This window comes from Perognathus longimembris, chromosome 5 (assembly GCF_023159225.1).
Source record: "Perognathus longimembris pacificus isolate PPM17 chromosome 5, ASM2315922v1, whole genome shotgun sequence".
NCBI classification, from domain to species: domain Eukaryota; kingdom Metazoa; phylum Chordata; class Mammalia; order Rodentia; family Heteromyidae; genus Perognathus; species Perognathus longimembris.
The window spans coordinates 1,920,564-1,943,210 of record NC_063165.1 but is presented as its reverse complement, the minus strand read 5'-3'; the positions used below and the strand labels follow the sequence as shown (position 1 = coordinate 1,943,210).

Genomic DNA, 22,647 nt, shown 5'->3' with positions numbered 1-22,647 from the left:
TCCCGCAAGCCCCGTAAGCACCAAGGCCTCTAGTGCAAAGCCCCTGACCCGGCAGCACCCCGCACATGACGCCAGCTGCCAGTGAGAGGTGTCCACCGCGCCAGGCAGTGCCTCCTCGCCGGGCCCCCGGCCTCGACCCCAAAGAGCCCTTCCTGCCAGGGCCCGGAACCCCCCCCCCCCCGGCCCCGAGTCCCTAGGGTGTGCTCCTCGGGCCATCTGGGCTGCCGTCCTGGAGGCAGAGCCCGGGGGGGCCCCAGGCTCACCCCGCTCCTCCCCTGGCCGTGCCTGCCGCCGCAAGGTGGGAAGCGGCTCCCGCACCTCGCCGGCCTGGCGCGGGTAAGAACGGAGCCCCTCGTGGGGAGGCGGAGGTCGGGTCTGACGGGGGAGGCGGCAGCGGCTCCGGCCCAGGGCAGGAAGCCATCAGTGCAGCAGCAGGAAGCGCCGCTCCTCGAGGTGCGGCACGTGCTCGGGGACCCGCCCGGTGCCGCGTGGGAAGGCGGGGGGGGGGGGGGGGGGGGGGGCGCGGGCGGGGGGAAGCGCGGCCCCGGGCTCTGCCCATGCGAGGCAGCAGAGGCCGGCGGTGGGGCTTGCGCTGGCCGGCTGGGGGGAGGCTCTACTCCCCCAGGCCTGCAGTTTTGTCTCCTGTACCACGTGCGTGCAGCTCTCTGGGCCACTGCTCCATCTCCAGTGTCCCGGAACCTGATCTCGCCCAAGGGCGCGGGAGGGTGTGGCGGCCCGGCCCTGGCTCTCCCGGCTGGGAAGTAGCCGCGCAGCTCGGGGGTGCGCCCACGGTGGAAGGAGGCTGGGCGGAGCGGGGAGCGGGGAGCCAGGCTGGGGGCCAGCGCCTGCCCGGCCGCCAGCCCAAGGCGCCCGAGCCAGGGCCTGGGGGGAGGGGGGCAGCCCTGGACGCCAGGCCGTCCTCACACCCTGCCTTTTCCTACCGGGACCTGAGCTGGCGGAGCCGCCGAGGGCAGCCCAGGGCGCCGGAGCCCGCCAGCCGCGCCCTCCCTCCCAGGCAGTGCCAGGGCAAGTGATCCAGCGGGGGGCAGCTGTCAGGCGCGGGAGGGCGCTGAGGTGGTCACCCCGACTTCAGATGAAGGGAAAAGTTCCAAGATAAAAAAGACAGGCCACGGGCCGGGAACATCGCTTAGCCGGGGAGCACTAGCCAGCATGCACCAAGCCTGGATTCGATCTCTCAGCACCACATACACAGAAAAGGCTGGAAGTGGCGCTGTGGCTCAAGTGGCAGAGTGCTAGCCTTGAGCACAACGAGGCCAGGGACAGTGCTCAAGCCCTGAGTTCAAGCCCCAAGATGGGCCAAAAAACCCAAGCCAGGCATGGGTGGCTCAAAACCTGTAACCCAAGCTATGAGGAGGCTGAGACCTGAGGATCATGGTTCAAAACCAGCCCGGGCAGGAAAGTCTGTGGGACTCCTAGCTCCAATGAACCCCCCAAAACCAGGAGTGGCGCTGTAGCTCAAGTGGTAGAGCGCTAGTCTAGCCTTGAGCAGGAAAGCTCAGGGACGGCGCCCAGGCCCAGAGTTCAAGCCCCGTGCAGGACCCCATCCCCCACACAAAAAGGCTGTATTGACATTTAAAATATATATATTTAAAGATAGCTCTTTGAAAATAACAAAGATCATTCACGGTGAGAAAGAAAAATCAATCGTGAAATTCAGGAATCATGATCGAAGTGAGAGACGCAGCTCCGCCCGGCCCCGGCCCCCGAGCTGTGAGCCCCGCTTCCTCCCGGGCTCCGGCCGTGGCACTAGGTGAACGGTTGGCACCGGCGCCGGCACGGCTAGAAGTAGCCCAGCTCGTCCTGCTGGCTCTTGTTGCTCTGGTAGGCAGACAGGGCGGGCGGCTTGTTCTCGTGGGGGAGGCTGTGGAACACCTTTAAGTGCACAAACTCTTCATTCCCCACGTCAACCTGGCCAGAGAGACACGCGTGGAGTGAGTCGCAGTCCCCGGAGGGCTGGGGTCCCCCCACCCCGCACCCTTCCAGGTGCACACCACGCCGCTCACCCCCCACCGCGCCCCGGGGCCCGCGAGAACTGGGGACCCACCTTGATGAAGTAGTTGGTCCCCGCCACCACCTGGCTCTTGAAAGACACGGCTTTGAAAACAGAGAACTTGCGGTTTTCTTTCTCTTCCAGCTGTGATTTCACCTAGGGGGCACCGAGGGACAAGAACGCCACGGACTCAGTGACCTCGGCAGCGATGGAGGGGACAAAATGGCTCCTCCCGGGTCCACTCCAACGGGCGCCCCGTTGCTTTTCCTCGCCGGGCTGGTGCTGTGCCACCGGAGCCACAGCGCCACCCTGGCTTTTGGGTGGTTAACCGGAGGTGGTGCCGAGGTCTCTCCTGCCCCGGCTGGCTCAATCACCACGTCCTGAGTAGCCGGGACCACAGGCGGGAGCCACGGACAGCTGCTCCCCCCAAGCTGAGGGCCGCCAGTTCTTCAGCCTTTCTCTGCGGATTCACAACACTACACACAAGGTTATAGCCAGTGTTTTCCACTTACCATGCAGCTTATTTGGAATTGTGTGTCGTTTTCAATTCATTATGTGTGTGTGTGCACACGCGCGTGCGCATGTAAGTTGTGGGGTTTGAGCCCAAGGCCTGGGCACTGTCCCCAAGCTGCTTTTTGCTTAAGGCGAGCGCTCTACCACTTGACCTACTGCTCCACCTCCAGCTGTGTTGGAAGTTTATTGTTGAGTCTCATGGACTTTCTGGCCCAGGCTGGCTTTGAACCATGTTCCTCAGATCTCAGCCTCATAAGTAGCTAGGATGACAGGCCTGAGCCACTGGTGTCCAGCTTAGGTTATTTTTGTGTGTCAGGGGTTGAACCTAAGGCCTTGTGCATTCGAAGCACATGCTGCACTACTGAGCTGCACACTTCGCTTCCATCTTTTCAAACTTCTTATCACGCGGGGCACACGTGGGTCACACCAGTAACCCTGGCTACTCAGGAGGCTGAGATCTGAGGATCCTGGCTCAAAGCCAGTCCGGGAAGGAACGTCTGTGAGACTCTTTATTTCCAGTAAACCACTGTGCAGGTGGATCTTTGTGGGTGAGATGTATGTGGGTGAGGTGTGGGGGGGGGTGCAGGTGGGGTGGGGCGGGGTGTGTAGGGGTGGGGTGTGTGCAGGTGGGATGTGTACAGCTGGGTAGTGGGTGTGCACAGGTGGGTGGGGGTGTGTACAGGTGGGGTGTGTAGGGGTGGGGTGTGGGGGGTGCAGGTGGGGTGGGGCGGGGTGTGTAGGGGTGGGGTGTGTACAGGTGGGATGTGTACAGGTGGGTAGTGTGTACAGGTGGGGGTGGGGTGTGTACAGGTGGGGGTGGGGTGGGGGTGTGCAGGTGGGGTGTGTGACAGGCAGGATGTGGGGGGGGTGGGAACAGTGGCTTCTTTACAGCAGAGAGGCTGACTCACTCTGAATCAAACAGTAAACATATTTCTGACCCGGTTCTGATTCCTACAGTCTTTATCTTTCAGGAGATGATCAACTTCAAGGTCCTCAGAGCTCAGCCTCCTGAGTAGCAAGGATTACAGGTGTGAGCCTGGCTGGCTTGTGTCAGTCCTGGGTCTTAAACTCAGAGCTTAGGCACTGTCCCTGAGCTTCTTTTGTTCAAGGCTAGCGCTCTACCACTAAGCCACAGCGCCACTTCTGGCTCTTTCTGTTTATGTGGAACCGAAGAATCAAACCCAGAGCTTCACTCAACCGCTAAGCCACATTCCCAGACATCAATTTTTCTTTTTAAGACAGACACGCTTTTGTGTCATGAAGCTGAGCACTGGGAGTTTTAGTTTAATCAGACACCTGGTGGGTGAAGGGGCCTTCCGCTGCCTGTCTTAAGATTGCTCCCCACAGCAGAGCTGCAGTCCCCACCCCTCTTGTGTCCACCCCCCTCCCCATGGCCAACCCTCCTGTCCCGCCTGAGCTTGAATTATGAGTAAGCCTGAGGCTGGTGCCTCACTCCTGTAACCCACCTAGGGGCTCAGGAGGCTGAGATCTGAGGATTGTTGTTGTGAGCCAGGCGCAGGCAGGAAAGTCTGTAAAGTTTCAGGACAAAAACAAAACAAAGGGCTAGGAATGTGGCCTAGTGGTAGAGAGCTCGCCATGTATACATGAAGCCCTGGGTTCAATTCCCCAGCACCACATATACAGAAAATGGCCAGAAGTGGCACTGTGGCTCAAGTGGCAGAGTGCTAGCCTTGAGCAAAAGGAAGCCAGAGACAGTGCTCAGGCCCTGAGTTCAAGCCCCAGGACTGGGGAAAAACAAAAACAAAAAAAAACTATGACCAAAGGCTTAAAGTCCTGAGTTCAAACCCCAGTGGCATCAAGGATTTTTTTAAGAACTTGGGACGGATTTCTTGAGTGAGGGGACAGGCGGGGGGCGGGGGGGGAGGTAAGGTGGCTGGGGCTGCAGCGGCTGCGGGGAGGAAGAGGAAGGCGAGCAAGGAGGAACCAGGCAAGGGGCGGTGGCCTCCTAGGGCAAGTTGCATCTGAACCAGCTCCTTTGCACAATCTCATGGAGCTGACTCACCATGTCAGCTGCAGTCGGACAGCACACCACCCGGGTTGTGACACTGTGGCCTGCCACAGGGCTTGGGGTGGGGGGACTTCAAGACAAGTATGTTTTCTTTCTATAAAACCCAGAATCTTTTCTTGCTTGCAAAGAATCTGAGCCTTGTTAACCAGCAGTCCCACAGGGACTGACTGGGGGGGGGGGCGCTCCAGGGAGAGCCAGCCCCCTCCACCCACCCACCCTGTAAGGATACCACTTGCAGATGGGGAAGCCGAGGGAGAACCCAGCTCTGCAGTCTGCCCTGGCTTCCAACTTCTTTTTAACTTTAGAAAAGGAGGTGCTTTACGACTGTGCTACACACCCCAGCTCGTTTTATCCACCACCACCCACCCCCCCATCTTGAGGCAAGGTCTCGGTGTGGAGCCAGGGCTGCCCTGGAATCTGGGTCGCCTGGGTCATTTTTATTTGGAGATGATTTCAAATTTACAGTTTGAAACAGTTCTAGAGTAAGAGAAGCACAAAGGACACACGCACACACACGCACACACACCTACCTACTGGGGACACGGTCTTTCCACGTAGCCTCCGCTGGCCTCGAGCTCCCTGCGCAGCCCAGGCTGTGCACCAGGGGCCGCCCCCGGGGTGCAGGTGGCTGAGCTCCGTCCGGGGAGCACTGCGCCCCGGCCCCTCAGCCCCCGGGCCCCAGGGCGGACCGTCCGGCCACCCCGACCCCGCCCGGCACTGACAGGCGGGGGCCGGTGGGTCTAACCTCCTCCGCGGGGCCCCGGAGCCCGGAGCGGAGGGGCGGGAGCCTGGCCTGGGCCTCCCGGGCTCGGCAGCCCCGGAGGAGGGCGAGGCCCCGCTCCGCCCGTCACCCCCCCCCCCCCGCCCCGGTCACCTGGTCGGCGATGTTCTGGGTCTCGGCGGTGGCCACCTTGGTGGCGGAGGGCGCGCCGCACATCATGGTGGCGGCGGGCGGGCGGGCGGGCGGGCGGCGCGGCGGACCGGAGGGCGGGCGGGCGGGCGGGCGGCGCGGCGGACCGGAGGGCGGGCGGCGCGGCGGACCGGAGGGCGGGCGGGCGGCGCGGCGGACTCAGACGCGGACGGCGCGGAACCCGTGACGGCGCGGCGCGGGGTGGTCAGGGGACCCCGCGCTGGCCACGCCCCCTGGGCGGGGCCGCCCCTCCCGACCGGGAAGGGGCGGGGCCTCGCGCTACGTCGGGCCCAGGGGCGGCTCGGGGCGCGTCGGGGTTCGCCCGCCGAGGCTTCGCGCCGGGCCCCGGGCGCAGGCTGGGCCCGGGGGGAGGGGGGGGCCCGACCCCGCGACCCCGTCACGCCGGAAGTGTGCGGGGCGCCGGCGCCTCCCAGCTCCGGGGTGGCTTGGGTGAGGAGGCCGGCCTTGGGGCTGCCAGGGGCGGAACCACCCGAGACCCTGGGTGAGGGCCGGGCGTGGGCCTTGGGGCCCGGGCAGGAGCAGCGTGTGAGACGGGGTGACAGGTGGGCCTCTTCCTTTTCTTTTGCCAGCCCTGGGGCTTGAACTCTGGGCCTGAGCACTGAGCCACAGCGCCACTCCGGGCCTTTTCTGGGGTGCTGAGGGGTCACACCCAGGCTTCATGCCCTAGTGCTAGGCAAGCACTCTACCACTAGGCCCCCATTTCCAGCCGAGGTGGGCCTCCTCTGAACCCGGGGCACAGCTGGCCCCGCTGGCCCCTTGCTCCGTGAGGCACAGATCCGGACAGCGGCTGGCCCAGTCATCCCTGAGTCGAGGTCACATCTTGGTCACTTTATCTACCTGGCACCTTTTCCAAACCCCGCAACAATCCACGGCATGCACAGCTGGTTTTTTGTCCTTTTTGTGGAAGAATAAAGTAACTTTCAGTTTAGCAACTTACCCAGAGGCAGGATGAGCCCCGGCTGGCCTCTCGCGGGACAGTGTGGTACCCCATGGTCCAGCCAGGAAAGCTTCCCAGGACCTACCTGGGTAAGCGCCTGGGCCCCAAGCTTTGAAGGACCCAGGTGCCGCGGGGCAGCCTGCTGTTGTTGGAAAAATGGAGGAGAACGGAATAGGCCGGACTCCATCAACAGCTTTCTGTTTAGGGGCGCAGACCTTCCTGCGGGTTTGGAGGTTGTGCGAGGAGGTGCATTTGGGAGCAGGCTTTCAAGGGGTCTGAGCAAGGAGGCGGAGGTTATTGAGAGCGCCACTAGGTCTGGTTGGTGGCTTTTCCTTGGATGCCTGGTGGATTGTTTACAGCTGGGCTTAGGTGATTTGCCTGCCTGCACATCAAAGCAGGCAGCATCTACCTGGGGTTCTGCCTGATGCCTGCATGGGCCTGAGAAAACTGGGTGGGGGTCAGTCCTTCAGCTGTCACCATCCTCAAGTTCTCCTTCCCAAGTGAGGGCCTTTAGGTGCACAGGCGGGCTCGCCGGGAGGCCCCCCCCCCATGCGGCTGCTGCTGCTTGGCCTGGCCTCTGACCCACGTGTCCTCCCGGCTGCTGTAGGTGGAGGCTGGGCAATGAAACTGCTTCAAAATTCTGTGATGGACATTCTTACACTTATTTTCTGTCCAGGCATTATTTTTCCTTAAGATAATTTCTTTTTTTTTTAATGTGAAAGTCATTTTATTTATTTTTTTTTTTCCAGTCCTGGGGCTTAGACTCAGGGCCTGAGCACTGTCCCTGAGCTGCTTTTTGCTCAAGGCTAGCACTCTGACACTTGAGCCACAGCGCCACTTCTGGCTTTTTCTATATATGTGGTGCTGGGGAATCGAACCTAGGGCTTCATGTATACGAGGCAAGTACTTTACCATTAGGCCATATTCCCAGCCCCCGATAACTTCTTTCTTTGAATTGCCCATCTTACTTTTGAAGTCTTGTTTCTGATTTACTGAATTGTGCCGGGCAGGGGGGATGAGAGCTGGCAGGCAGCTTTCCTGTCCCCGCCTGCCTCCGCTTCTGCCAACACAGCAAACCTTGCCAGTCCTCACTGGGACGGCCTTTGGCTGCTTCCACAGGTGTCCCCCTCCTACTTGAAACATGTGGGCACCTGCCACTCACTTCCAACAAGGAGCATCTATCTTCCAGGAACCCTCTGCCCAGGGCATGAGAAGACATTGCCACACAATCTGAGTCAGGATCTCGTGTAGCAGGCATATCCAGAAAGCAACTGCCCTAGTATGGCTTCCGGTTCTTGTACTTCTAAGATTAAAAAAAAGGGGGGGGGGGCTGGGGATATGGCCTAGTGGCAAGAGAGCCTGCCTTGTATACATGAGGCCCTGGGTTCAATTCCCCAGCACCACATATACAGAAAACGGCCAGAAGTGGCGCTGTGGCTCAGATGGCAGAGTGCTAGCCTTGAGCAAAAAAGAAGCCATGGACAGTGCTCAGGCCCTGAGTTCACAGCCTAGGACTGGCAAAAAAAAAAAAAAGGCTGGATGAATATGACTGAAGTACTTTCATGTATGAAAATAGCCATGCAACCTATTGAAATTGTTTCAGAAGAGGACTGTGATTTGAAGCCAGCCTGCACAGGAAAGTCTGAGACTCTTATCTCCAATAAGCTAAAAAAAAAAAAAAAGCCAGAAGTGGCACTGTGGCTCAAGTGGGAGAGCTCTTGCTTTGAGTAGAAGAATCTCAAGGACAGGGCTGGGAATGTGGCCTAGTGGCAAGAGTGCTTGCCTCGTATACATATATAGAAAACGGCTAGAAGTGGTGCTGTGGGTCAAGTGGCAGAGTGCTAGCCTTGAGCAAAAAGAAACCAGGGATGGTGCTCAGGCCCTGGCCCAGGACTGACAAAAATAAATAAAATAAAAAATGAAATTCTGTTTAAAAAAAAAAAATCTCAAGGACAGCACCCAAACCCTGAGTTCAAGCCCCAGGCTTGGCAAAAGAGAAAAAAAATGTTTTAGGAAGTGGAAGAAGGGTAAGGAAAGTGATAGACAGGATGAGATTGATTGGAATGCATTGTATACATAGATGAAAATGTCTCAATGAGATTCCTCCTACAACTAATGTATGCTACTTTGAAAACTGTCCAGTGGTACTCACTAGACACTGTTGAATTGTACAACTTGTAGGTGGGGATGGGAGAGAAAAATGGGGAGAACAAGGAAAGAAGTGACATTGTCCAAAAAGAAATGTATTAATTACCTGTAACCCCTTTGTATATCACCTTTATAATAATAAAAAAAAAACTTAAGAAACTACACTAGTTATCAGTAACTGCTTTGTATTGTCCCCTCATTTTCTTGTGATCTGCAGAAATGAAAAGCATCTCGTGACTGATAATGATCTTTGACCCTAAGATTTCCAGAACAGAAAATTCCAGAATTGAAAAGCATCTGAGCTGATTGGGATCAGGTTTGTGCCATTTGGCCACAAGCCACCTGTGAGAAGGCACCCACAAACTGCCACCACCCATTGTCTAAGCCACCCCTAAACACCAGCTGGGCAACTTCAACTTTGGACAACGGTCTTCCATCTTAAGTGGCCTGCCCTGCCCCGCCACCTTGGCTCTCCACCTTGGTCTGTGGTGTGTCCAGAGGCAGAGTCCAGTAATAATGAGCCCCTGTCCACAGGTCTGTAGCTTTTCTGGCAAGCCAGTAAGCCTGCTGCTGCTTTCCTTAAGATAACTTATTTCTTTGAATTGCCCATCTTACTTTTAAAGTCTTGTTTCTGATTTATTGAATTGTGCCCGGCAGGGGGGATGAGAGCTGGCAGGCAGCTTTCCTGTCCCCGCCTGCCTCCGCTTCTGCCCACACAGCAAACCCGCAGTAAACAGCCTTGCCCCTCCTCACGGGGGCGGCCTTTGGCTGCTTCCACAGGTGTCCCCCTCCTACTTGAAACATGTGGGCACCTGCCACTCACTTCCAACAAGGAGCAATCTGTCTTCCAGGAACCCTCTGCCCAGGGCATGAGAAGACATTGCCACACAACCCGAGTCAGGATCTCGTGTAGCAGGCGTATCCAGAAAGCCACCCCTAAACACCGGCAGGGCAACTTCAATTTCGGACAACGGTCTTCCATCTTAAGTGGTGTGCCCTGCCCCGACCCAGGTTAACAGCACCCCATTCTATGAAAGCATCCCGACCATCACTCCTCAAGACACCTCCAAGCTTCCCGTTTGAACCTCTCCAGTGTGGGCCTTGCTTGTCCATCCGTGGGTCTCATGGCTCTCCCCCCGCCCCCCCCCCCCCCCGCCCTCCTCTGCTGCTGGTTGTGGAGCTTGAACCCTGGGCCTGGGCGCTGTCCCTGAGCTCTTTTGCTCAAGGCTAGCCGCGCTGGCCTTCGAACCCCGACCCTCAGGTCTGACAGTGGTTTCTGTGTGCGCGTGCGCGTGGTACCGAGGACTCCAACCCGGGGCTTCGTACGTGCCAGGCAAGCGCTCTACCTCTGCGCCACGGTCCACGTGGCGCGTGCGCCGGCGCGGACCCGTGACGTCACACGCGCGCCTCCCCATTGGCTGCCCTGGCTTCCGTGTCGGCGCGGGCCTGTGACGTCACGCGCACGCCGGCGGCGGAGCGCGGATCCCGTGGGGCTCTCGGTGGACGCCATGGGGTCGCGAGTGCAGCTCCCGCCCGAGATCCAGCTGGCGCAGCGCCTGGCGGGGAACGAGCAGGTGACCCGGGACCGGGCGGTGCGCAAGCTTCGGAAGTACATCGTCGCCCGGACACAGCGGGCCGCCGGTAGGCCGGAGCCGGGCGGGCGGGCGGGCGGGGCGGGCCCGGGGCGCGGAGCCGGCCGCGAGCGGGAGCGGGGCGGGGAGGGGCGGGGCCGCGGGCGGGCGGGCCCCGCAGGCCGGTCCCACCGCGTGCACCGTCGCCCCGCTCCGCCTGCGTGGTTCCGGTGCGAGCCCACCTCCCATCCCTCAGCCCCTCGACCCGGGTATCCGGCGTCCACTCCCGCCCTTGCTGTGCCTCGGCCGCCCATTTCCCCCAGGAGCCCCCACGCCCTCAGTGGATGGGTGCTAGTGTGCTTCCCAGATGGTTCTCCAATTCGCCCGTGCCCCTCCTTGAGGGCCGAGAACGAGCCCCTTGATGAGTGCTCATTGTGCCCGCGCTTCCCAGCCCCATCGTCAACTGCCCATTCTAGCTGCGCGCGGTCCGATCCCAGCCCCTGGTACGGGGCCTACACCTGGGCTTTAGGAAGCTCAGCAGGGATCTCGGTTACCGTCTCCTTTGCCATCCTGATCGAACCTCTTGAGTATATTTCCGCCTGACGCGAGACCGTCAAGGAAAGCCCTCCTTGCCACTGTGTAGGGTGTTATCCCTGCGCATTCATCCCGGGCGTCTGCCTCGTTCTCGAGGACTGCCTAGGTGGGAGCAGTGTTTCCCAGTGGCCCACCGGGTCCTGAGTCTCCATGGCACACTCAGGACTCCTCTAGTCCAATGTGGATGTTGTGGTGCAGGTGGCTTCACACATGATGAGCTGCTGAAGATATGGAAGGGGCTGTTCTACTGCCTGTGGATGCAGGACAAGCCGCTTCTGCAGGTGAGCATCGGGAGGCGTGCAGGGAGGATGTGAGCACGTGGCCCATTGTAGCAGGCCCAGAGGCTCTAGAAGGGGCTGTGCAGCCTCCATGCCTTATTCTGGGCAGCTGGCAGGGTCCTGGTACTGACTGAGGACCAACATGGTCCCTTGCTATGGTGACATGGGCCATGGGTGGGGTGGGTTTCATAGGTGTCCTGACTTGGTTGAAACCAGTTGTGGGTGCGTGCACTCATGCACGCTGGTACTGGGACTTGAACTCAGGGCTCCTCTCTTGTTTGGCCTTTTCCACCTAAGGCTGGCACTCTACTACATGAGCTTTACGTTTTCTTCTGGTTTCCACTGGTTAATTGGAGACAGAGTTTCATGGATTTATCTGCTTGGGCAGGCTTCAAACTATGGTCTTCAGATCTCAGCCTCCTTCAGTAGCTAGGAAGGCAGGCATGAAGCTCTAGAGCCTGGAGAAAACAGTCTTGAAATAATAATAAAAAAAAAATCCAAGGGATAGGGAAACTCATGCATCGAGAGGCCCTGTGTTCTGTGCCTGCTAAACAACTATCTCCAGAGGTCCTGGAATCTTGCACCTTAGCAAGTGTTTCCAGTGCTGCTTGATACCAAAAGGCGGGCAGGTAGAACTTGACCCCTGGGTCTGATTGGCCTTGTTTCCTGCTGGCAAGGTGGCTGTGTCCCATAGCTTCCATCTCCCATGCCCCCCTGCTGTCCTGAGTGACACGGGCTGGTCCATTGCCCTAGCTTCAGAGGAGAAACCAAACTCTCTGCCCTAGGCGGAGCCCCCAGAGGCCAGTTCTCTTTGTTGAGTGAGTGAATAGACAGTGGGGTATGTTGGCCCACAGTGTGCACTGTGCTTCAGGACTTGAGGGGTGTTTTGTTCTTTCTTGCACAGGAAGAACTGGGAAGGACCATTGCCCAGCTCATTCATGCTTTTCAGACCACGGAGGCACGTGAGTACACACAGCTGGAGTTCGGGAAGCCCCTTTGTAATCAGCCAGACTCTCCCACAAACAAAGCCACGGGACACAAGCTTTCACGCTCTAAACCTCCCCTGTGAAACATGCTCCCAGTGCCAGGGAGCACTGTGCCAGGTTACACGCACACTCAGCCTCCGAGTCACAGGCTGGGTCCTTCGTCTTACAGTGGAAACGAAAAGCTAGTGTGGTAGCACAGACTTAGACTGCATTCTAGACCTGGCAGCGGTGAAATGCCTACTTTGTGTTTGTGTAACTCCTTGTTTTTTCCTGAGTAGTTGTCACCTTGCTTGCTTAGGGACTCTTTAAATGTCCCGATGTTCATTCTCTGGTCCAGTGAGCCCAGCTGTGGGGTGCGGCCTGAGTGTGGGCGTCTCAGGCTGGCGCTCTTCCCCTTGAGTCATACTTCTGTTTGTTTGCTTGTTTGAGTTTACTTCTGGTTTTTTATTGGTTATTTGGAGATAAGGTCTCTGGATTTGTGTGCCTGGGCTGGCTTTGAACTGAGATTCCTTAATGTCGGCCTCCTGAGTAGCTGGGATTCCAAGCATGAGCCACTAGAGCCTAGCCCAGCCTCTTGTAAGAACACCAGGTAGACCGGATTAGAACCCACCCTAACAACCCTACTTTACTTTGGATTATCTCTGCAAAAATCCTGTGTCTGCTATAACCACATTTTGAGGTACTGAGAATTAGGGCTTCTATATGAGTTTTAGGGGACACAGTTAGGCCCCTGGTGGCTTTGTCTGATACTGGTCTCTGTATCTGGAGGAGTAGTCAGTTACGTACGCTACAGGCATAACCTCCCAGCAGGCCCTACTTAGAGAGCAGGAGGCCCTCGGCCCAGGCCGGGGAGTGAAGGGGGTCCAGGGTGGATGTGGCCCAGGTCACTCCCACTGCTTTTTCTTTTCTTTTTTTTTCTTTTCCCGCTCTCCCCTCCCCCCTTTTCTTTCTTTTTTGCCACTCCTTGAGTTTGAATTGAGGGCATGGACATTGTACCTACACTTTTGCTCCTTGAGCTGCGGCGGCACCACTGCTCGCTTTTCCTTTGTGGTGCTGAGGAGTTGGACCCAGGGCTTCATGCGTGCTAAAGCAGGCTCTCTACCGCTCAGCCACCTGCCCAGCCCTCTCACTTCTCTTGCTGGCCATACTGCTTACTCTGAGCCGTTTTTGGGAAAGCACCACGGCAGTTTGGGCTGAGCTGTATGCTGTGTTCTCTCTGTGGTGCTTAAAGCTCTGTGTTTTCAACCAGGTACTTTTCAAGACTCTTATTACTGATTGATTATTTAAAGCACTAGGGAATGGACCCAGAGCCTTATGCATGCTAGGCAAGGGCTCTGCCTTGATCCCCTGCTCCAGCCCCCAGCCACCTAGTGTCATGGCTTAGCTCAGTACACAGGCTGTCTGCCCAGCCCTGCTGAGAACCTGGGACGTCCTGGGAAGGCTGCCCTCTGTACCTCCTACCCCCGCCCATGACTCTGCCTGTCCCTCCAGGTCACCCCCCACCCCCCCACCCCTCGGCTCAGGTGTGAGCTGGACTCTCTTCCTCTAGGGCACCTGTTCCTCCAGGCCTTTTGGCAGACCATGAACCGAGAGTGGGCAGGCATCGACAGACTGCGGCTGGACAAGTTCTACATGGTGAGGGCGCGGCGAGTCCTTGAGCCCCGGGGTCCTGGCTTGAGCGGGGGCCGTGTGGACTGCCCCTGCCTGCGCGCCAGCAGGCTTTGGCCCCGCGGGGAGTGGGCGCCTAGGTGGAGTCCCGACGACGCCTCACGCGCCCTCAGCGCCCCTGGTGGCGTTGACGGTGAACTTGGGGTGCGCCCCGAGGGGCTGTGGCCAGTCTGCTGTAGCGCGATGCTCAAGAAGCGGTCGCTGTGCTGCCGCTGGCTCGCCTCCCTCCTGGGTCGTCCTGCTCCTGACATCCTCTGCGGCACGGGGGTTGTGGGTTGTTGGTTGTTGGGCATGCTAGGCATGCTAGGCGCTCTGCCGCCTGAGCCCCAGCCCCCCAATCCCTGGAGGTGGTGGTGTCGCTGCTGACCCACACATTACCCCGGGCTGGGGCGGGGCCGGCGTCTCCCCGGACAGGCCTGGGTGGCCCGGGCTGGTGCAGTAGCACTGCGCCTCGGGTGGGCGTGTATGGGGGTGGGTGGGGGAGGGGCTCGCCGACACAGTAGCTGCCACTCTGCTGGGGAGCTTGGGAAGAGAAGAGCTGCCAGCTCCACGCCGGGCTTCGAGGGGAGCTCTAGTGCTTGCCCTGTCCTCCATTCAAAGTAGGCCCCTCCGTGTCAGCGCTAGACCCATGGCAGCGAGCCTGGCTTCCCGTTCTCACGGGTGCCCAGGGCCTCCACCCCAGCAGCAGCTCTGCCGGGTCTCAGTGTGCTTTGGGGGCTGAAGATGGCCTCCCCTCCCCTCCAGAGGGCTGGGTGACGGTGCCACACTTGCACTAACCCGGTCCTTTGTGCCCAAGCTCATGCGGATGGTCCTGAACGAGTCCTTCAAGGCGGTGAAAAGCGGAGGATGGGAGGAGCGGTGAGTCCCCCCGACGAGTCTGGGCCCAGGCGGTGTGGGAGGCGCCCTTGCTCTTTAAGGGCTGCTCCTAAAAGGGGCTGCAAGTGAAAGCATATCGTGTGTGTGTGTGTGTGCGCACGCGCATGTGTATGTGTGTACTGGGGCTTGAACTCGGGGCCTCTTGCTCTCACTTGGGTTTTTCTCCTGAAGGCTGGTGCTCTACCACTTGAGGTATTCCTCCAGTTCCAGCTTTTTGCTGGTGAATTGGAAATGAGTCTCATGGACTTTTCTGCCCCAAACTGGCTTCGAATTGCTATCCTCAGGTGTCAGGCGCCTGAGTTTCTAAGATCATAGATGTGAGCACCAGTGCCCAGCAGTGAAGACGTTTCTTTTTTTTTTTTTTAAAGACCTGGTAACTAGTGGCTGCTGTGAGGGTCCTAGGAAGACCTGACCCGGCCCTCCCCTCCCCTTCCCCTTCCCCCTCCTCCCCTCCTCCTGGGGTGAATTCCTGTCCAGCCTCTGGTTCTTCTTGCCTGTCCCAATCCCCATCTGGCCTCTGTTCCTTTTTCCTAAGGTTTTTATTTGTTCGGTAGGTTGGTTTTTTTTTTGTTTTTTTTTTTTTGGCCAGTCGTGGGCCTTGGACTCAGGGCCTGAGCACTGTCCCTGGCTTCTTCCCGCTCAAGGCTAGCACTCTGCCACTTGAGCCACAGCGCCGCTTCTGGCCGTTTTCTGTATATGTGGTGCTGGGGAATCGAACCTAGGGCCTCGTGTATCCGAGGCAGGCACTCTTGCCACTAGGCTATATCCCCAGCCCGGTAGGTTGGTTTTTGTTTACTGCAGCCAGTGTGATTTTTGTGTGTGGACGTTGTTGAGGGATTTCTGGAAAAGCCCCCCTTACAGACCCAGGTGGGGAGTATCTGCACTGTCGGCGCCCCCTGTCAGCGCCCCCCCAGTTTGGGGTACCCCTAGGTTGCTTGCTGTCCAGTGCTCTAGGCTCTGAGCCAGGGCTGGGTGCACAGAAGAGCCGGGGCCTGCCTGTTGCACCGCGTGGAGCGGAGCCGGTGCTGGGTGCGGTCCTGGGGTAGAGCCGGGGCCTGCCTGTTGCACTGTGTGGAGCGGAGCTGGTGCTGGGTGCGGTCCTGGGGTAGAGCCGGGGCCTGCCTGTTGCACCGTGTGGAACGGAGCCGGTGCTGGGTGCGGTCCTGGGGTAGAGCCGGGGCCTGCCTGTTGCACCGCGTGGAGCGGAGCTGGTGCTGGGTGCGGTCCTGGGGTAGAGCCGGGGCTGTGGCCCCAGCCCTGCTGGACACTGCCGAGCGGTGCCTGCCCTCCCCACGTGAGACAGGGACACCCTGTGCGACCACCCGGGTGCAGACTCGGGCTGGCGCCCTGATGACGGATGGGGTGGCCTCCTCCGCCGGGGCTGGGGGGCTGGGGGACGGTGCCCGGCGTCCACTTGCGGGGTGGACAGGGCTGTGCGTTCTCACCAGGTCCTGGGGGACCTGTGTCCTCCGCGCCTGCTGCCGAACCTGTCCTCTCCTTTCCTCAGACTCGTCGAGCAGCTGCTGGACCTGCTGACCACGGAGATTCTGCACCCGGACAGCGAGGCCCCCAATGGGGTGAAGAGCCACTTCCTAGAGATCTTCCTGGAGGAGCTGAGCAAAGTGGGCGCTGCGGAGGTGAGGAGCCGCCTGCAGCGGGTGGGCCGCGTGCTTGTGCCTGGGCTGACCCCTCCCCCCCGCACCGCACTGCGTGCTTGTGCCCGGGCTGACCCCCCCCCCCCGCACCCGTGTGTCCTTGCTCACAGCTCACCGCCGACCAGAACCTGCAGCTCATCGACCCCTTCTGCAGGATCGCAGCCTGCACCCAGGAGTGAGCGTGGGCCTGGGGGCTGGGGCCGCCGCGGGGCGGGGGGGGGGCGGGGCGGGGAGCCGGGGGCTGGGACCGCCAGGCGGGGGGAGCCGGGGGCTGGGACCGCCGGGCGGGGGGGCTGGGGGGCAGGGAGCCGGGGGCTGGGACCGCCGGGCGGGGGGAACCGGGGGCTGGGACCCCGGTGCGGGGGTCTGGGGGGCAGGGAGCCGGGGGCTGCTCCCGGCCCAGGCTGACCCCAGGCGGACGGGCTTTCTGCCTTGCGCTGCCCTCAGCTCCCTGGTTTTGCACAACATCACCCGGGGCATCTTGGAGGCGATTGTGGAGCAGGCCCCGCTGGCCATCGAAGACCTGATGAGCGAGTTGGATGCGCAGAACGGGGAGGACGCGGGGTCAGACGGTGACGATGGTGACAGTGGTGACGGTAGTGATGAGAGCGAGAGTGAGCAGGAAATGCCATCGAGGAGCCTGTCTGCAGGTGAGGACCCAGCGTGCATGCCGTCCCGCTCAGCGGCTGCTCCGCCGGCCCCTCGTCATCCAGTCGGCTGTAGCGCACTAGCAGAAGGTGCTGTGTGTGTGTGTGCGCGCACGCACGTGCGTGTCACCTGTGTAGATGGGCACGCGCTGGGATCGGAGTTGAACTCAGGGCCTTGTGCTCTGGCTCTGCTTTCTTGCTCGCGGCTGTGCTCTACCCCCTAGCTGTGCCTCCAGTCTAGCATTTTGGCTGGTTCGTTGGAGATTTAATGTTGAAGCCTTTTCTGCCCAGGCTGGCCTTCCACAGTGAGACTCTAGATCTCAGCCTCCTGAGCTGGGATTGCAGGTGTGAGCCACGGCGCCTGGCCCCCAGCACGCCTGTCTCAGCCCTTCTGACGCCCCCTCTGCTGCCCTCCTGAAGGCCCGCCTGTGCTCTGGGGCCGCAGGCACACCTGGACTCGGGGCTCTGAGTGGCACGGTCTCTCGTTCTAGGCTCCGGCTGTCGGGCTGACCCTGAGGGGGCCAAGGGGCAGAGAGGCGGGGACGAGGAGAGCACCGGCCCCGTGCTCCAGGTAGGCCCAGGGGCGGCGGGCCCTGGGGAGGGGGCGGGGTCCCCGGGCCTGTGTGTCTGCGGGAGGCGGGTGTTGGGGTGGCCCACGTTCCGCCCCGCGGCATTCCCAGGGCTGGCGGTCCCGACGCCGCCTCCCCCGAATCGCCTCCCTCACTGGCGTGCCAGGCCGGATGAAGCGAGGTGACACGTGTGGAGTGGCCAGCGCGTGGGCAGTCACGTGGCAAGTTGGAAACGTCAGATACTGAGGACGGTCTCACTGACTGCCCACCACGTTGGCCAGGGTCTGGGGTTCGGGACGTTGGTGTAAGCGGGCTGCATGAGACGACCCTCAGAGTGCCGCGCCGCTTCCACAGTCGGGCGTGCCGGGTGTGGCCGTGGGGGCCGGGCCTGGGGCGTGGGCGCCCCCTGCAGGCCGCCGGCCGCCACTGCCCGGAAGGGCCCGGAAGGGCGGGGACAGACGCAGCCTCAGGGCTGAGCAGAAGCTCGAGCCGCACCCAGCGCCCTCTCTCCTGGGCCCGCGTGGCTGGGGGGGTGGCTGACCTCACCCCTGCCCGTCTCTCTCTGACACAGTTTGACTACGAGGCGGTCGCTAACAGACTGTTCGAGCTGGCCAGTCAGGAGAGCATCCCTCCCCAGAACCGGAAGCGGCTCTACAAGGTGATCCGGAAGTGAGTGCCGCGCCGCACTGCCTTTGCTGTGGCTCCTCCCTGGGCGCTGTCTGCCCTGCAGCGGCCGCCGTTGCTGTGGCTCCTCCCTGGGCGCTGTCTGCCCTGCAGCGGCCGCCGTTGCTGTGTCTCCTCCCTGGGCGCTGTCTGTCTGCCCTGCAGCGGCCGCCGTTGCTGTGGCTCCTCCCTGGGCGCTGTCTGCCCTGCAGCGGCTCCTCCCTGGGCGCTGTCTGCCCTGCAGCGGCTCCTCCCTGGGCGCTGTCTGCCCTGCAGCGGCCGCCGTTGGCCGTTGCCGTGGCTCCTCCCTGGGCGCTGTCTGCCCTGCAGCGGCCGCCGTTGCCGTGGCTCCTCCCTGGGCGCTGTCTGCCCTGCAGCGGCCGCCGTTGCTGCGGCTCCTCCCTGGGCGCTGTCTGCCCTGCAGCGGCCGCCGTTGCTGTGGCTCCTCCCTGGGCGCTGTCTGCCCTGCAGCGGCCGCCGTTGCTGCGGCTCCTCCCTGGGCGCTGTCTGTCTGCCCTGCAGCGGCCGCCGTTGCTGCGGCTCCTCCCTGGGCGCTGTCTGCCCTGCAGCGGCCGCCGTTGCTGTGGCTCCTCCCTGGGCGCTGTCTGCCCTGCAGCGGCCGCGCGGGGCCGGGGCTGTGTCCGCGCTGCCCGCGCCCTCGCGCAGAGCCCGGTGGTGACGGGGGTTTCTCCCGCAGGTTTCAGGAGCTGGCTGGAGGTGAGGATCTGACTGGACACTGAGCGGCTGTCCGCACGTCCTGCCGCGGCGTGAAGGGTCTGTGGGGAGGGGTGGGGCTGGGGGATTGAGGGGCGCCACCTCCTTCCCTGTTTGCACAGAGGTGTCCCCCGTGCCCCCCCCCCCATGAAGCCGCGTGGCTCCGGTGTGGCGTGTGCTCACTCGCCCTGCGTGAGCTCCTGGGAGGCTGTTGCACGGTTTGGGATGTGCAGCCCAGCCGGCGGCTTTTCCCGGCAGCTGCGCGTGTTACGTGTGAGGCCTCGTCTGTCACGCGCTGCCCGGGGAATGGTCGGCTTCCCGCAGCGCACCTGCCGGCCCGGTGTGAAGCCAGCCGGCACGGGCGGGAGAGTCCATGGACTCTTAGCTACAATAGACACAGCTGGAAGTGGCGCTGCGGCTCAGGGTGGAGCCCTGGCCTTGAGCAAAGAAGCTCAGGGACAGCGCCCGGGCTCTCGACTTAAGCCCTGGTATCGGCACGCGTGCAAACCTCCAGTGTCCACGGGCACCGGTGCGTGTTGGTGCGCGGGGACTCACCAGGGTGCGGCGGCCTCTACTGCCCACTTCTCGTTCCCTGCCCAGCCCGGCCTGTGGTAGACCTTGACCTTGAACAGCTCCAGGCATTGGCTGTCAAGGCAGCACAGGTGTGAGAGCCGGTCACTGAACAACTTGTGTCTGGCCTGAGAGTCACCCTTGTGGGGTGCTGGGGCGCTTGTGCGTCTGAGAGTCACCCTTGTGGGGTGCTGGGGCGCTTGTGCGTGCACCCAGCCCACCCTTGGCTTCCCAGGCAACTTCCCTGAGGATGACATTCCAGAAAGAGCCTACAAGAAGCTTCTGGAAGGGAGGCGCAAGCGGAAGAAGAAGAGGAGTTTGCCCTCGTCACCGCAGGAGGGAGGTAGGGCCGGAGGCGGGAGGTGCCCCCTGCCTCTCGCTGCCCCCACGGTGCTCAGCTGGGCGGCTCTGCGGGCTGCTGCCTCGCTGTCCCCCACCTGGGCAGCTCTGTCCGGCACACGCTGGCTCCCCTCCAGGCGCAAGTGCCCGCGCCCTGGGCCCCGGGGTGAGGGGCTGCTGCCCGCTGGTACCCTGGACGGGCCTGTCTCTGGACTGGCTGTGTCCTCGCTGTCCGCCCACCCTCTTGCATGGAGGCCACAGGCGTGGGGCCAGTGTCTGACAGCACGGGCTTGGGGTGTCTGCCGGCCCCGGCGGTGGGCTGTGTGGGGTGCTGGCCCTGGCTGGGTTGGAAAGCCTTCCTGCGGCCGCGCGTGCTCTCTGCCCTCCATGCCCTCGGCCTGCCCCGGGGGAGCTGCCGGGTCCCTTTGGTGGCCTGGGCTTGGCTCCCTGGACACTGGTCCCCTTGGCCCTGCTCCCTTCTGCCCTCCAGGAGTCTCACCCCTCTGGGCCCGTGCTCGGGGGCACGGCCGAGCTTGCTGTGCCCCTCTCTCCCCCCCACCCCAACCCCACCCCAACCCCCCGGCTGCTGGGGCTGGCGTGTGGTCACAGCCGGGCTGTTGTCACAGGGGAAGGAGAGGAGGAGGTCCCGAGTCCAGAGCCAGGTGTGGGGACCAAGAGGAAGAGGAGCAGGAAGAGGGCCCGGCCCGCAGCGCGGGCAGAGCCCGGCAGCCAGACGGGGGCTCACGGGAGGAGGAGGAGGAGGAAGAAGCCGCGACAGCCGCCCGGCGCCCGAGCGAAGAAGGCGGGCGTCCAGCAGCCAGGCAGGAGGAGGAAGCGGACGCGGACGCCCGAGGGCCAGGAGTGAGCAGGCCAGCCCCGGAGGCCCAGCCCTGCCCGGTGCCTCATGGGCATCGCGTTGAACAGGGCACCGGATGCCGGGCGCGCTCCAGCGCCTCCCGAGCTGCTGCGGGGGAGAAGCCGCGCATGCGCGCGCGGGACGGGGGGGCGAGCGGGGGCCCTCGGCGCTGTCCTCCCTGCAGCCACCGCCCGCGTGTGAGGACTGCTGAAGCACAAACGCTCGAGGTTCCCATGCCACCCACAGGGGCGTGGCGGCGCGGGCCTGTAACCACAGCCACGTGGGAAGCTGAGGCGGAAGGATCATGAGATCACGAGTTCAAGGTCAGCTGGGGCTGCACAGTGAGACCCTGCCTCGGACAGGAAGACTGTGCACGTTGAGGTCACCTGCCTGAGCCACCTGTGCAATAAACCCCCCGTGAAAGTGGCGTGGCTTCTTCTGTGCGTGGGACGTGCGTGGTGACGGCAGCCCCGGAGCCGAGTCCTCGGGGTGGACTGGCATCTTCCCACGTGCGAACTTGGCTGGGATTCTGCAGGAGGGGGTGGGGTCCCCAGGCTTGTTGCCGTGGTGATGCCTGTGCAGGATTGCCTGTTCCTCCGATCTGGGCTCACGGGGCTGAGGTTGAGAGTCTGGGGGCCGCCTCTGTCCATGCGTTCTATAGATGAGGCTGGGGGGGGGGAAGGGCAGTGCCGTGTCCCATGGGTATAGTCCACCCAGCATGACTTCAGAACTTGGGGTTCCCCCCCCCCACGTATAGATGAGGTTGGAGGGGAGGGGAGTGCGGTGTCCCAGCAGTTACAGTCCACCCAGCATGACTTCGGGACTCAGGTCCACCGAACTGCTGGAGGAAAGTGAGGGGGGCCAGGTCGTGGTGTCTGGCCCTGTGCTGCACCCCACCCACCCCGGGTGGCCCTCGAGGGGGAGCCGCCACTCTTAGGGCACACACACTGGGATGGCGACTTGTTATTTGTGTTCCTCCAGTCTGAAAGCAAGGTGTTGGGCTGGGAATGTGTGCTTTCCATGAAGCCCAGGGTTCGATTCCTCAGTACCACGTGAAAGCCAGAAGCGGTGCTGTGGCTCAGGTGGTACAGAGTTAGCCTTGAGCACAGCGAAGCTCAGGGCCGGGTAAGCCCCAGCACAGACCAAAATAAAATGTGGACAAGGCGTGCGTTCCTACAACCCCTGCTGCTGGGTGGAGACAGGGAAAGCGCCTGGGCACCGGTGGTCACACCTGTAGTCTTAGCTGCTCAGGCAGCAAGCCTGTGAGACTCTTACTCCAGCTAGTCACCAGAAAACCGGAACTAGTACTGTGGTGCGAAAGGGGTGCCGTGCCAGCCCCGAGCTGAAGAGCTCGGGACAGAGCCTAGGCCCTGAGTTCAAGCCTCGACGTAGAAGAGAAAAGGAGCAATGACCAATTGTAGGTCAGCCTGGGACAGCTCAAGAGCAGAACGCGAAGGCCGGGGTGCGCTAGGGGCAGCACACTTGTGGCAGGCATGAGGACCTGCAATCCACCTCAGGCACCCCAAGAGTTAGGTAAATTCACCATGTCCAAAATAAAAGGAGTAAGATGCACCAGAAGCGAGTGAGTAGAACGGCAGCCGTCACGGGGTGCAGTTCTCAGCCGGGGCACCGTGGTGACCCAGCCCGCGCTGGGCCGTGGGAAGCGTTTTCTGTGTGCAGAGCCCTCAACTCTGCTTGGGGACGCCCCAGTCCCGTGCCCTGGTTCACCGATGGCGGGGCAGGCCCAGCCCCTGAGGCAGACGACCTCCGGCTGATGAGACCTCTGCCTCCCTGCGTGTTTTTCCAGAACCTGGTGCCACGGCCTAGGCGGGCACAAAATGAGCCGTCCGTGGGGCTTAGCTCAGGGCCTGTCTGCTGTGTGCACGCAGAGCGCGCCTGCGCTGTTCCTGGCACTCGGGTGCGTGCGGTCCCGCCCGCCCGCCCGCCCGCCCGCCCTGTTTCCCACTCAGAATTCTGAGTGCCCGCCTAGGGCCCCGGCCCTTCCCTGCCTGCTCTCTGCCGGCTCTCCTGGCTTCCCTTGCTGGGCAGGGACCCCCCTCCCCTGCTCTGATTCATGCCCACCTCTCCCCCA

At 61.7% G+C, this 22,647-nt stretch overlaps 2 protein-coding genes across 3 annotated transcripts; one reads left to right on the top strand and one right to left on the bottom strand.

The window, feature by feature from the left end:
- Positions 1 to 1,082: 1,082 nt before the first annotated feature.
- Positions 1,083 to 5,568, bottom strand: Cstb (cystatin B). Of its 2 annotated transcripts, XM_048346168.1 has the most exons (4): positions 5,428 to 5,568; positions 2,066 to 2,167; positions 1,799 to 1,929; positions 1,083 to 1,087 (listed from the first exon to the last, which is right to left on the bottom strand). In XM_048346168.1, exons 1-3 carry the CDS (start codon positions 5,491 to 5,493, stop codon positions 1,801 to 1,803), a joined length of 297 nt encoding a protein of 98 aa, XP_048202125.1. In that variant the 5' UTR covers positions 5,494 to 5,568; the 3' UTR covers positions 1,083 to 1,087; positions 1,799 to 1,800. The 2 variants fall into 2 exon arrangements, with proteins under 2 accessions (XP_048202125.1, XP_048202124.1); XM_048346167.1 differs by lacking the exon at positions 1,083 to 1,087 and having other exon boundaries at positions 1,587 to 1,929.
- Positions 5,569 to 10,042: 4,474 nt separating this feature from the next.
- Positions 10,043 to 20,954, top strand: Rrp1 (ribosomal RNA processing 1). The gene is made up of 13 exons (XM_048346163.1): positions 10,043 to 10,210; positions 10,933 to 11,015; positions 11,917 to 11,974; positions 13,548 to 13,633; positions 14,463 to 14,524; positions 16,050 to 16,179; positions 16,308 to 16,372; positions 16,645 to 16,847; positions 17,336 to 17,415; positions 17,985 to 18,082; positions 18,774 to 18,793; positions 19,596 to 19,703; positions 20,326 to 20,954. The coding sequence occupies exons 1-13, from the start codon at positions 10,078 to 10,080 to the stop codon at positions 20,562 to 20,564; spliced, it is 1,365 nt and encodes a 454-aa protein (XP_048202120.1). The 5' UTR covers positions 10,043 to 10,077; the 3' UTR covers positions 20,565 to 20,954.
- Positions 20,955 to 22,647: the final 1,693 nt, after the last annotated feature.